The 15,262-nt window shown below is 36.2% G+C and overlaps 1 protein-coding gene across 12 annotated transcripts in view; it reads left to right on the forward strand.

The window, feature by feature from the left end:
• ZNF385D (zinc finger protein 385D) overlaps positions 1 to 15,262 on the forward strand; it is a 368,989-nt gene that overhangs the window by 202,881 nt on the left and 150,846 nt on the right. For all 12 annotated transcript variants that reach the window (XM_072651193.1, XM_072651195.1, XM_072651196.1 and 9 more), the window contains one exon: positions 4,207 to 4,317. In XM_072651193.1, coding sequence (XP_072507294.1) covers positions 4,207 to 4,317 — 111 coding nt within the window. The remainder of the gene's footprint in view (positions 1 to 4,206; positions 4,318 to 15,262) is intronic.

Genomic DNA, 15,262 nt, shown 5'->3' on the forward strand with positions numbered 1-15,262 from the left:
TACTGTCTGTGAGCTGAGATTTCCATAAACCACCACTGCCACCTCTGATTCAGTCACCTGCATCTGACTTGCTTGTGACCAGTCTGTGCTGGATTACAATCCAATCTCACCCCTGTACAAAAGACTGCGGTCCTACAGATCTTCTAAGGTGCCTTGGGCTGGCAAATTGTTTCAGCCTGTCTTCTTGTGGGTCCTGCTGCTCCAGAATTAGTTTTGAGGCATTATCTAAAGTTGTTTGGAGAGGTTTTAGGAGGAGTTCAGGTGATTCCCTGCCTTTTCTTCATTGTGGTACCACATCCCAAGACTCTTTTTTGCCTCTTGCTCTTAGTTTTTTATACATGCTACTTATGATTTTGAGAAAGGTTCCACTAATTCCTCTGCTTTCTAGTACTTTTAGTAGGAATGAGTGTTGTATTTTTGTCAAAGGCTTTTTCTGTATCTATTGATATATTCATCTGATTTTTGATGTTTTTATTATTGATATAATCAATTATGCTGATAGTTTTCCTAATGTTGAACCAACCCTGCATTCATGATATAAATCCTACCTGTTCATAGCATGTGACCTTTGTGATACATTACTGTAATCTTCTTGTTAGTATTTTATTTAAAATTTTTGCTTCAATATTCACTGAGGAAACTGGTTTACAGTTTTCTTTCTCTGTTTTTGCTCTTCCCGAAGGTATCAAAACTGTATTTGTATGATGAAAGGAGTTTGGGACGATTCCTTCTTTAACTATTTTTTCAAAAGTTTATATGCTATTGGGATTAATTGTTCCTTAAATGTTTAATAGAATTCATTTGTGAATCCATTTGGTCTTGGGAAATTTTTTTAAGGGAGTTCATTGATTATTTATTTTTCTAAGATATAGTTAATAAAGCATTCTATTTCCTCTTCTGTTAATCTGGGCAGTTAATATTTTTGTAAATATTCATCCACCACTTATTTCATCAGTTTTACTGGCATATAATTGGGCAAAATAATTCACAATAATTATTTTGATATTTGTTGGTGGTACATTCACCTTTTTCATTTCTGATGCTAATAATTAGGTTTCTTTCTTTTTAAAAAAATCAAATTAACCAATGGTTTGTTTATTTTCTTTCATAAAACTAGTTCTTAGTTTTGTTTATCATTTTTTCTTTTTCTTTTTTTTATACTTTTCAATATTTTAATCTCTCCTTTGATTTTCAAGATGTCCATTTTGGTGTTTAGTTAAGGATTTTCATTTTTTTTCTAGATTTTTCATTTTAGCTGTTTGCCCAAATCCTTGATCTGCTCCTTCTCTCTTTTATTGATGTATGCATTTATTGTTACACATTTTCCCCTAAATATGGCTTTGGTTGCATCCCACAAATTTTGGAATTCTCTTTTAATAAGATTATTGATTGTTTCTACTATTTGATCTTTTACGCACTCATTCTTTAGGATTACATTGTTTATTTTCCATTTTGCTTTTAATATATGCATCTGTAACCCTTTATTAAATGTAATTTCATTGCACTGTAATCTGAAAAGGGTGCATTTAATATTTCTGTCCTTTGGCATTTGGTTGCAAGGTTTTAAGTCTTAATGTTTATTTTTTTGAATGTGCCATATACAGCTGAGAAAAAGATATACCTCTTTCTGTTCCCATTCTGTTTTCTCTAGATGTATATCACATCTAGTTTTTCTAAGATTATATTGACCTTCTTGGCTTCTTTATTATTTATTTTATACTTAATTTCTCTAGCTCTGAGAAGGGAAAGTTGAGATACCCTACTAGTATAGTTTTACTGTCAATTTTCTCTTGTAATTAATTGAACTTTTCCTTTAAGAATTTTAATACAATACCATTTTGTGTACATAAGTTTAGTAATGATATTACCTTATTACCTATAGTTCCTTTTAGCAGCGTGTAGCTTCCCTGCTTTTCCTTCTTAATTAAGTTTGTTGCTACTTTTGCTTTGTGTGAGATCATGATTGCTATCCCCTGCTTTTTTTGTCTTTATTTCAGTTGATAAATAGATTCTGCTTTATCTCCTTATTTTATCTCTGCATATGTTTCTGTTTCAAGTGTTCCTTATAAACAACATAGTGTTGAATTCTGGTTTCTAATCCATTCTGCTACCTGTTTCTACTTGAGTTCATCTCATTCACATTCACCATTATGATTACAAACTGCATTTTTTTCATCCTGTTTTCTTCTCTCTCTCTCTCTCTCTCTCTCTCTCTCTCTCTCTCTCTCTCTCTCTTTCTCTCTTGTTCTTTATCCTTCATCCTTATCCTGTTTACATTTTTATGCTTCTTTTGAGTCTTGCTTTTGAAATTCAGATTTTCTAGTCACCTCTGATCTTCCCATCAGAAATGCATGAAAGTCCTCTTTTTCATTAAGTACCTATTTTTGTCTTTTTAAAAACTAAGCTGTAAATTGTATTTTCATTATTTTCTTCCTTTGTTTTCATTTCCAATATCTAATATTTTCTCTACCACTATTATTTGTTAAAAAACAAAATACAAAAAAACCTTCCAAGAATTCCTGTTGGGTTTATGTCTAATCCACATTTTTCTTTGAAGTTTTGGTTGTAGTTGTTTTGACTTCATTGTCTTCTTTTGAGTTTGTGTCTTTATCTTCTCTATCACAATAGTTGTTTTTTATGGCCAGGTTTTATTATTATTATTGTTGTTGTTTGCTCATTTTTCCACCTCATTTTTTGATTTTGAACTTTATGTTAATGTTGGTCTCCTGTCCTGACAAGGAAGAGGGAGAATGGACTCTGTCTCCAGCTTCAGGCTATCTCATGCTGCTGTTTTCAAAGCTTGTTCTGGAGTTCTAGAAGTTTTCAATGCTTCTAAAATGGTGTGATTGTCTCTGGTTTGAAAATTCCTGAAGCTGCTGATGTTTCTGTCACTACCACTTAGTCTCATCCCTGGAATTTCATTCACATGGACTCCAGGCCAGTGTCCTCCTGTGTGTCAGATATCTCTTTATGACCTCCTCCATTGTCTTGGGCTGGGAGAATGTCTCCCTCTCACCTTCTGTTGTCTCTGCTGCTCCAGAATTTGATTTGAGGTGATATGTTAAAGTTGTCTGAAAAGGAATGTTGGGAGAACTTAGCTAAATGCTTATGTACTCCACCATTTTAGCTCTGCCCATGAAAAGTGAAATGAACTACATTCTAAGCCTATTCCCATATACAGAAGAATCCCTTGTGTAGCTGATGAATTAAGGTCCTGACGGAGGATATGGTTTTAACTCCACATTTTTACAGAAAACCGAGGCCCATGTTCATTGTTGTTTTTCTTGTTCAGTTGTCATTCAATCATTTGTTGTGTCACGTCCAACTCTGCATGACACCATTTGGGTTTTCCTTGGTAAATACACTGGACTGGTTTGCTATTTCCTTCTCCAGTTTATTTTACAAATGAGGAAAGTGAAGTGAACAGAGTTAAGTGACTTGCCCAAGGTCATATAGCTGGTAAATGTCTGACGCCAGATTTGAACTTATGAAGATGAGTCTTACTGACTTTAGGCATGGTACTTTATCCACTGAGGGACTTTAAGAGATGATATTCTCCAAGTACCTTATTATATTAATGGGAAAACCAAAATTCAGAGTGGTAAAATTCTTTTTTACTCTGTTAACATAAATAAAAAACAGCAAAAGCTGATTTTTTCATGGGCTTCTGACCTTAAATTACAAACTCAGAGATATTTTTCATTTTACCATGCTCCCCTGTCTAGGAGGGAAATGGGATTACTGGTGTGTCTGATCAAGTATTAAATCAAAGGTTTGATAAATGTATAATTTTACAATATCTGAGTTGACTAATTCCATGTAAAAATGCTTTAAAAAAAACTAGCTTCTGTGTGGACATAGAGCATATTACTGGGGACATTAGCATTTGACAAAAAAGTTCTTGTGATATTTCAATTACTTATTTATGGTGATGAAACAACATAATCCATGACCCCGAATTAGAAATAGGTTGGTATGAAAGATGTAATATAGACATTTATTATTTTCTTATTATCCTGAGCTTTGAATTTATTGTGGCCCAGTCTGTAAGGAAAATAGAAAACTAATCCCTCCAAATTAAAAAAAAAATGTTTTTTAATCATGTAAGTCATGGATTAGAGCTGTTCAGATTGCCTATTTAGTGGAGTAGGAAGAATTCCTTTGGAACTGACAAGCTTTATTTCCATTTTTTTTCTCTTGTTGCAGATGGACCCAATTCAGAAAGCTGTAATAAACCATACATTTGGGGTTCCTCTTCCTCATCGAAGAAAGCAAATCATATCATGCAACATTTGCCAGTTGAGATTTAATTCTGATGTAAGTTTATCACTTGCTATTCACTATAAAAATGCATTGTACTTTTCTGATCATAAAGCAATAGGGCTTCCTTAAGCTTTCTCTCTCCCAGAACTGAGCATGAAAAAGTATATAGTGTTATGGTATTGAAACTGTATTAATCCATGATGTGCCCTTTAGTTTGGAAATCTGCTCATTTTTTGATAAGGAAAGGCAATGCATGCACTATGTTTCTTATGCATAACTTAGTGATACTTTGACACCATCATCCAATGGGTATAGAAATGGTACATGGCCAAAGGCTACTCTCAACTATACAGACCCATTGGAGGCCTGCTGACCTGAGCTATGGACAAATTCCTCTCTGTGCAGGATTATTACTTGGCAAAACTGTGAAACTGATGATACTTTGTCTTTGCTACCCTTTCCCTCTTCATACACTCAAACTTCTATTTCCATCTTGGCCTCAGATTATTGTTAACTAATCCCTTGAGAACATGTATGACATCCCCCTTGTCTTGGCATAGTTGGCAAGGGGTGCTTTAAAAATTAAGGAACAAGATTTCCTTGAGAGAATTTGAGGCACAAAAGGTGCCATAGAGGAGCCCTAGGGGTCTGAATACTGGGTGAGAATTTCACTGACAGTGTTTCAGATCCTCCCTCCCCAGCAGGAGCATCCTTCATGCCACCGTCACCTGCCAAGAATTCTGTCTGTGTTTTCTATCTGCAGTATTCCTATGTGGTTTTGAGTGTGAGACTGAGTATCACCAGTGTTGCTAATTCTGAATAAAGATGATGCTAGGATCAATACATTTTTCTTCCTTTGGGGCAGGCTGCTTTTTGAGCCTTGGAAGCTCTGCTGTCTGGGCAGCCAGGCAGGAAGTGAATCGAATTTGCATCCCTGTCTGGTGAATTAAGGGAGTACAGAGCATACAGAACTAAATGATTCTCAAAACAGTCATTTCATTGCATGGAAAAAGCAGGGATTTTATTGTTTTTGATTCTGATGTTGTCAATTGGCTGATTTGGTTTCCTGCTGCACCTGCCTTATAACATAACTGCATGTTTTCAGATTCTTTGTAGCCTTGACCTATGAGAATTCACTTGTATGACACTTAAAAAAAAAACACGCCTCTTCTTTATGCATTAGTCCAATTTCTCAGTGAAGAGCTAATTTTAGAAAGTTCAGTTTTTACTCTTTTAAAATATGATGTGGGAAGATTCCCTCTTTGTTTATCTGCTACAAAATGTGATCATTTTCAAGAACTTTCAGAAAAAAAATTCTGATTATAGTAGGTGTACATATAGTGCACATATATTTATTTATATATGTATATATACACACATATATACATATACATGTATGTGCATGTGTGTACATATGTATATAAATATATGTATATACATGTATGTATGCATGTATGTGTATATATACATATAGTGCAATATGTCCTATGTGGTCAGAGCACTTCGGTTCATATTCTGCCTCTCAAGTGGGCTTTGTGGTAAACCAGTTACATTTACAAGACCTTAGTGCCTTCATCTATACAATGAGGAGTCTGGAAAAGATGTATTCTATGGTCTTGTATAGTAAGGACCCCATATACACAGGGGGTTCTGCTATCACAGGTTCTTTGATTTGCTTTTCTAAAAGGAAAGACAACTTTTGAGGGGTTAACAATTTCCTTTAATCAATCACATATATCATTTACCAATTGAGAAAAATATAAGAAGAGAAATAAAGACCAAAAGACAGGTTTCCAATTGTCTGACCATCACATACATACATAATTACCAGAGAGGGAAGCACCAACATCTGGATTTTCAAAACTAGGGGACTCTTTAGTGGCTTCCCAGAGTCTCATCTACTACACAAACATTCCAAAAACTAAGCCCCAAAGTTAAACCTCACCTGAGAGTCTTTATATACTTTTTAGAGCCAGAGGGCATCACAACTCTTGAGAACCAGTGCCTCATTCCTACAAATCTTCCCAGGGGGAAAATCTTCCCTAATCACATTATTCAATCAGAGGTTCTTTATACTAAAACAAAAACGTCAAAAGAGCCTACTTTGCTTGCCCTTACAGGTCCCTTCCAACTCGTAGATTATCTTTCTAAATAGAGACTGCCATAGATCTAAAGTCTTTATTGAATATTTAATAGGTAAATAAAAACAACTGTATTGGAGATATTGAACACTTTGTTGGTTTTTAACTTCTACAAATAAAAAAAAAGCAGTAAACACTAATTACCAAAATCAATTAGGAAATTAGGTGCAAGCCTCCTATATAATAAAAAATGGGATATGATAATTATTTCTTTCTCTTCCCATTCTTTCACTCTCATTCTTCTTTTTCTGTACTTTTCTTCTGCTTCTATTCTTTTCCCCTTCCCCTTCCCTCTTCCTTCTCCCTTTCCCTTTCTACTTCCTCTATTTTCCTTTCCCTCCCACTCCTCCTCCTCCCTTTTGACCCACTCCTTCTTTTACCCCACCTTCCACCCCCTTCTTCCTTCTGAGTTCAGATAGAAATAGCCTAGGTACAAGTTGATATTCTGTTATGATTCTTTTATGTTTAACGTTCTGTGGACTATTGCACAGGAAGAGAAAATCAATGCTTTTTAAGATGAATAAAAATATTAGGATGCAAGCTTGTCCTCCTCTGTGAACCCTCTAGCATATCAATGTCTTTCTTAAACCATAGTGATAAAATTGAACTCAGTATCTCAGCTGAGTTTTGATGAAGATTTTACCCCATGTCCCCTGATTCCAAATCCAGTGCTTTTAACACAGTATAATGTTGCCTTTGCATGTACAAATATTCATTCATATTTAAACACATAACCCCCATTTATATACATATGCAAATATACACATATACATATGTGTATCTGTTTAAAAAACAGCTGAGATTTTCTCTAAGTCATTGTTGGTCTCTCCCTTAAAATGAAATTTTCAGCCCTCCCTGAAATGTATTTTACATAGATAATGTCTTCTGCTACGGTCTAAGACTGTAGGGTTATCTGACCCCATATCTCAGCCTGGTGAGCTTGTTGTTACTGTTATTTTCCCTTCAAAGGTACTTCTTTGGCATAACCATTAGGATTCAAAAAAGAACAGGGAACTTTGGCAAGATGCCTTTGTATTGTTGGTCAAAGTTACCCTGGGTTCAAAGGAGGCCAGCTCTTCAAAGTTTGCTGGTGACACAAGCTTTCTATACCGATGGAATACAGTCAAAAATGCCCTTTGAAGGGCCAGTTTGTGCCCAATGTGTGCAGCAGAGGAGCAACATGTTCACCATGGCTGCCAGTGTACCTCTTCTAGCCTTCAGCTTGAGCTTTGGAGAAGATCCCTGACAAAAAAGAGCCACTGGGTGGGTCATGGAAGAAAATGTTGGCCCAAACTCCCACAGATTTCAAAGTCCAAAGGAAAGTCAGGTGGGCCCAGAAAAACAATTGTGCCAGAAAATAGTGAGAGCATTCTTTTGAGAGAAATGCATCCTTTAGAGGAAGAGTTCTTGATCTTCTTTTTAAATTTTGATAACCATCTATTTTATACATTTAAAAATATTCTGAACAGGAATACCTAGGATTCATGAGATTGCTGAAAGGGTTCAATGACCCACAATGCCTAATCACCCCTGCTGTAAAAGCTCTTTAAAATGAAACTCATAACTGTGGGACTGGAGTGATGGTGGTAACATGTTTAATGCAACCTTACACATATTCTTTACACTCCCACTATATATAAGTAACTGGGAATATAAAGTCTAAAATAAAATAATCCTCACACTGATGAAGCTTACAGTCTATAGGAGGCCCATGAATCATCATACATTATTAGAAGACAGGATTGATTTTCTTCAGATGGAAACTGGTTAAGAGAGATAGATTGTTGTCCAAGTAGAAAATTAGTCATGTTCAGAGACAGGCTGACTTGTTTGCAAGGGGCAGTTTCTGAATAGTTTACACATCAAATTGTTGGAAAGACAAGAACAGAGAATTGAGTGAAGATTACTGATTTATAGAATTTGCTTCAGAGCTATAAGTGATCTCTGCAGAGGTCATTCATAACTGGAAATAATCTCCACTAAATTACATGCACTCTGTATTTGTTTGAAGGTCTCCACACACCAGAAACCTGCTCTCTCCCAAGGTAAACCATCCCACTTTGAGGCAGTCCAAGTGTTAGGAAGTTTTGTGGTGGTGATAGTGGTATGTGCTTTATCACTTTCTTCTCTAAATTTGCCTCCAAATAAGAGTGTTCAGGAGGCAGTTGGTCATGTAGGGCATGGGCTCAGGATAGAGATTATATAGTGGGTAGAAGAACAAAGCTTGGACTATATACAGGAGTATACAGATACATAAGGAAGAGAGGGTCCAACTTATTGGCTCCAAAGGAAGAGGAGGGAAGTCAACTATAGTCAGTTTTCAATGCTAACTTCTGAGCAGGCTAAAGTATTGTGAATTATTGGATACAGAGACAGAAAATGCAGTTAAAATTGTCAGCTTCATCAATGATTGTTTTGGAATGCCTGGGTCATTCTCGTGAATGTATCGATACATTTCCCTCAGTCATTCCCTACCGACCCAGTAACACAGAAAAATGTTCTCAAGTGTGACTTGATTTCAAGGATCCCTGAAAAGAAGCTTGTCTTTAGGTATGAGAAGCCTTGTATCCTACAGCATCATTTGAGATCTAGGATTTCTCTAAGGGCAGAAGTCAAGCCTCTACTTATAATGTCTCTTCTATAGGAAGATTTCAAACAGTACAAATGGTCCTATTACATGGAAGGGGAAGGGGATGTCAAAGAAAAACTTTCATTTTCAGAGCCATGAATGGTTTGTTTGCTGAAACATCCAAGATCCCCTAAGAAACTACATGAGATACTGTTTTAATTTGAATTTAATTACTTTTTCCTCTTTTTATGTAATTATATACATATCTCAAAAGAGCATTGGATGCTAAGATCAAAAAAAAATTCCCAAATCACTGACATCTAAAAAATATTGAGAGTGTTGAAATGGAAAGGTGTCTTTATTTTATTGTCACTGAAGACTTGACATTTGCTGTTGATTTTTTTATCTTATTAATGTCTTCTGTTTTTATATCACTTTCATTTCTAAATATTTCTGCTGTACTCCCCTTTCCAAAGAATTATTCCCTGTAACAGAGATTAAAAAGAGAAAAGACAAAATCTATTCATCAAAGTTAACCAACATGGCAGCCAGTTCTGATAGTATATGCTATCTGGTGACCATTGCCCCTTACTGTATAAAGAAGAGGGTGGGGGGAAAGGAATTTTCTTCTGTCATCTTTAGACCAAGATTGATCTCAGTAATTGTATGCAGTTCAGATTTTTTGTTGTGGTATTTTTTTTCTGTATGGATCCACTGTCATTGGGTAAACAGGGGTTGGGACACACATACTTCCCTTTCCTCTGCATTCAACCTGGTTTTTACTAGATTCATTGCTAGGGAAGTCTCCCCTTTCATTAGGCAAAGTAGGTCCCTTCATTCTCACACTCATGAGCTCATTAAAGCCTCCCACTCTGGTATCCTGGAGACTGTCTGACTTATGGACATTAGTCAAGGTCACCCAAAATGGGGATGTATAGGAAAGGTGAAAACTCGATGTACAATAGAATTTAATAATGAATTGGTCATTTATTTATATATGGAATATAATGGTAACCATAAAAAGAACCATGATATACAACAGAAAAATTGAAACAGGACTCACCACTTTAACTTATAATTACTAATAATACATCTGATTGGAAGGCTAGTATTCAAACTTCACTGAGACATAATATAGTTTGCAAGACTGTTCATTATCCATTTTTTCAATTTTACCTTCCTTTATACTCTCTAAACAGTAGCCTAATAAAACTCTGCAGATGAACCAATTCAGTTGGACCAGTCCTTGCCTTCTGATGGTCATTCTCCCTAAAGTGGTAACTTCCCAGCTGCTATGGGATGCCACTGTGTGCACTGATGCTGCATGTCATGTAAAGGAGATGGAGTGGTTCCTGCACCAGTAGAATTCCGAACACTGGAGTATGACAAGGTCAGCTAAGTAAAAGAAACTCAAAGAGAACCAGCCTCATCTTATGTAGAAGGCCTAAGCAGGGCATCCACGCACATCAGTCTGCTGCTTGGTGCAAGTTAGGTCAGATTCACTGCCTCAGATCATCTCTGGAAGCAGCCGTAAACAACTCTCATGCTTCATAGTGGGATGGCTCAACCTTCGTTGTACATTCACTGGATTATGGCCAAGCAGGCACTTAGGGGACTTTTTTGTCATCTCCCACTCATATCCTGAGTCATCAACTCTTCCACTTTAACAGCCAATTAGGAGACTCTTTATCATCAAACAGTGCAAACCCTTTACGATTAGTCATATGGGACTGGTACTACTCCCCAATTCTCATCCCCCTTTTTTGTGGTTGCTTAGAGCCAGGAATGTCAACTGCGAGTACTCTATGAAGGGTTTTATTACACATTGTTTTAGTTGTTGTTCAGTTATTTCAGTAGTGTTCAGTTCTTGGTAAGCCCATTTGAGGTTTTCTTGACAAAGATAATGGAGTGGTTTGTTGATTCTTTCTCTAGCTCATGTTACAGGTGAGAAAATTGAGGCAAACATGGTTAAATGACTTGCCCAGGGCCACACAGCTAGTAAGTGTCTGAGGTCACATTTGAACTAAGTCCAGGCCCAGTGCTGTATCCAGTGCACTTAGCTACTCACATGTTGTTTATAGTCATTATGCATATTTATTTCCAGATTCCATTTATTTTCTTTCGCATTAATTCATATTCAAATGAAATGATATTTGTAAAGGGCTTTAGCTCAATGTTTGGCACATAGACAGTTAAGATTGTTTCCTTCCTCTCCCTCCTTCATAAAAAAAGCCAGTTTTTCTATCCTTCATAATTCTCATTTCTTGTAATTCAGTAATCTCATATCACATTCTTATTTCACAGTTTGTTTAGTCAGTCCCCAGTGGGTGACTACCTGCATTTTCTCCATTTCCCCCAGTACTATATGTGCTGCTATAAACACTTTAGTGCATATGCTAGTTTTCTTTCAGTCTTTGCCCTCTTTGGTGTGCGTGCCTGTCAGAGAAATCCCCAGGTCAGTGGACGTTTCTATGGATAGCTCCTTAGCATAATTCCACTTCTTTTTTTCTGGGAGGGTGCCATAAGTGGGGGTCATAATTTCAAATTGCTTTCTTAAATGGTTAGCTCAATTCACATTGATGTTTGATATTGATCATCATTCCACTCATTATTTTAAAAATAATTTTTATTGATATCTTTTGATTTCACATGATCTGCAATTCTCAACGTATCCCTCTCCACTCTTCCTAACAATGACTAAAAAGGATAGGAAAAAAATTACCAAAAATAGCTGAAGAAAATTACACATTATTTATTTGGTGTTTCAGTCCCATTCTCCCTCATCTTACCAAAGAAACCCATAGAGGCTACATTTAGTCATGGCATTCTATTTTAATTAATTTCTTGTCATTGATCTTGCATGTCTACTATTGTACTAATGGATTCTATTGTTTCCCCGACTGCTTACTTTTCATCAGTTCAGAAGGGTCTTCCAATGCTTGCCTGTACTCATCGTATTCATAATTTCTTGAAGCACTTACCATTACTCCTCACCTCATTAGTGTAAATTTCAACACTTAGTAGGATCGTGCCATCCATGCACCATGCAAAAGAGAAGTGTAAGAGAAGTGAGCTGCCCTGTGCATTGGAGTCCCAAAAGGAGGAGACATGGGTGTGATAATTAAGTCATTCTTCTCAGTCCCTGTTCTTTGTGTTTATTATTTGTAGCCTGTAGTATTGTCCTTTTCCTATTAGATGTAACTTTCAATATTTTTCTTATAGATGATGTCTGTTCTGTTTCAATGACATGCTTTGAAATGAATGAATGAACCAGAATTTTCCCCAAATTCTAGAGCTACCAAGGCTCTAACTTTGTCCAAATGAGGGGAAGGAAGCTACCTATTCAATTTGACTATTTCAGAATCAATGAGATCATCACAGTTTATATATTGATGACAATTGGCAATATAGTTTAAGAGTTTGAAGGGACTTTAGAAAACAGGATTGTAGATTTAAAACTAGAAGAAAGTTCAAAGTTCACAGAGACAACATCTTCATTTGTCTACTTCCATACATTGATAGCACCATAGCATTCAGGCTGGAAGGGATCTTAGAGAAGATTGGGGGCAACCTCCTGATTTTAGAGTTGAAACTGTGGCCCAGAGACAATAAATGCCTTACCCCTGGTAATAGAAGATGTACATGGGAGCAATGGAACTTAATCCCCCGTAAGCCCAATTCCAACAATCTGTGTCATGTTTAATTATAAAGTAGCCAAATAGAATGAAATAAATCACATCACAAGGATCATTTTAACTACTACAGTTAAACACAACTCATACTGAAGTTAGATCAGAATCACAGAATTTCAGAGTTAGAAGGGGCCCAGGGGTCATCTAGTGTAACACATATATAAAAGGAATCCTCACTATGACATACCAAACAAATTGTCATCCATCATCAGTTTTAAGACTTCCAAGGAGAGGGAATTTATAAGCTCTCAAGGCAACTTATTCCATTCTTGGATAGCTCTACTCATTAGGAATAGTTTCCTGGCTGATTTTTTTTTTTTTTTTGGTTTGGTGTTGAAAACTAGACAAGACATGAAAAACCCCACCAGTCAACTGGTTGAATGTGGTTCTGTTTTAGCGATGTCTGCACAGGGTGTGACCACTGTATGAGAACCATCACACCAGATACTTGAGTCCAGATTCACTTTGTTTGCAAATTCTTGAAACTTTATTTGACATGCCAAATGCAAACTAGGAAAGTGCTTGTGGGATATGTTGTCTTTGTCCAAATTTATGCTTTGCTTTAATTTGAAATGGATATCAGTAAAATTGCAGTCACCATAGGGAAGCCAGTCTGTATCATGAGTGAACTGAAAGTGACAGATGGAAGCATGTTCACCATAAGTTCTATGTATTGAGATACATGTGTGCATTTTAGTTGTAGGTACCATGGAACACGTACATATAGTGGACCTAAGCTAGGCAATGGTAAACGTAAGTTTGACCAAATGCATCTGTAACATTATCTACAGGGTGTGCATTTTAAAATATAAATGAGCTGATTCTTTCCATCCGTAGAAATTAAAGCCAAGCAAATTTACCCTTAGCTGGTGCATCCTATCTCAGGTCTCTTGGGGGAAGCTAGCCCTTTTCTCAGTTCCCTTAGAAAGATGCTTTCAGAAGGCAGGCTCTGAACAGGTTTTATCCATTTCCAGAGCATTGCTTATTTTCTCCACATCAGTGAACTTGTCATGATAATCAACTTTTTTTTGTTCCAACCATCAATCACTCTTGATTACAGCTGGGTAGAAGTTCTGTTCTGTTGATCAGCTCATCAGTGCACACAATATTACACCTGGAGGCCAGTGAAAACCATCCCTCCTTGGGAAGAAGCATTTTCCTTTAAGGCTTTGTGTTCCAGCTTTTTTATTTGAATTTGTGTCTTGTTGAATCGTCAATTCTTTTTTTGACTTTATCATTTCTTTTATTGAAATGATTTTTTTGGAATGGCCTTTCAAAAGTGGCTTGATTTTACTTTTCTTTTCTTTTTCTTTGGTGGGGACAGGGGAAAGGAGGAATCCTTTAGAATGATATACTTCTATTCTACCTGTTGTTATTTTTTTCCCCTCACATCCTTTTTAAAAAAAAAGTATTTAAAAATTAACAGTGAACTTCTTTCACCTCATTGTAGTTACTCAAAAAATTAAAATGGCATGAGTTCCAAATTAAATGAATATTCAATATTTTGGAAGGGGAGATTTTAGCATAAGTTTTCATAGAATGTTTGCAAGACAAATTTTGTCCATTTTTATTGGTTTCCTTAGTTAGATTCTTTAGCTTCCACTGAGAAGTATTTACCTTGAATGTGTATTTTATTTTAGGAGTCTTTTAACAAGCTTTCTACATACTTAACATATTAAAAATAAGCCACTTCTTCAGTTTTTCGAAGCCAATCTGTCATTGCTGTGAATCATTACACTATAGTAGCTTGGCATACTGGATAGAGAGCCTGCTTTTGAGTTAGGAGGATCTGGTTTCAAGTCTTGCCTCTCATGCGTCCAAGTTGTATGATGCTGGGCTTATTATTTAGTCTCTCCCTGACATGAGTAATCTAAGATAGAAGGTAGTGTGTGTATGTGTGTGTGTGTGTGTGTGTGTGTGTGTGTGTGTGTGTGAGAGAGAGACAGAGAGAGACAGAGAGAGAGAGAGAGAGAGATCCCCTAGGCACACAGGTAAAACCAATGGATCCCTTCTCAGAATAATATTTCTTTTCCATGCATAAAATAGAATACCCTAGATGACAAAGAAAAAACAATTATATTGAAATACAATATGTGTGTGCATATATGTATGTGCATATAGGTTTGTATATACATATATACATCTACACACATACATACATACATACACGTATACATATCTATATACACATTCTAACACAGAGTCCATAGACACTTGCTCTAAAACTATATACCAATTCTTGGATCATGTGAAGGGTGTTGTCATTACTGAGAACCATACCCACATGATAAACTTACCATTTCTTCCTTCCCCCAGTGGTCTATAACAGTTGAAAATGTCTTTATTTCTCAATGTAGCTGATTATTCCATGGCCATGTCTTTTAAAAAAGAAATATCTTTGATTTCCTAATGTGCTTCTACAAACACCCTGTACTAAGTCCTTCCTCTCCCATCAAGCCAGCCAACCCATTTCTCTCATCTACTTTATTGTGTTTTTTCTCTTTTATGATCACACAGAGCTGAGATGAACAATTTAAAAGCTCCTATAAACATGAAATTTTAAAGGCTGTAGAGCACTCTATAAATGGAACCCAAAT

This window comes from Notamacropus eugenii, chromosome 3, assembly GCF_028372415.1.
Source record: "Notamacropus eugenii isolate mMacEug1 chromosome 3, mMacEug1.pri_v2, whole genome shotgun sequence".
Classification (NCBI taxonomy): Eukaryota; Metazoa; Chordata; class Mammalia; order Diprotodontia; family Macropodidae; genus Notamacropus; species Notamacropus eugenii.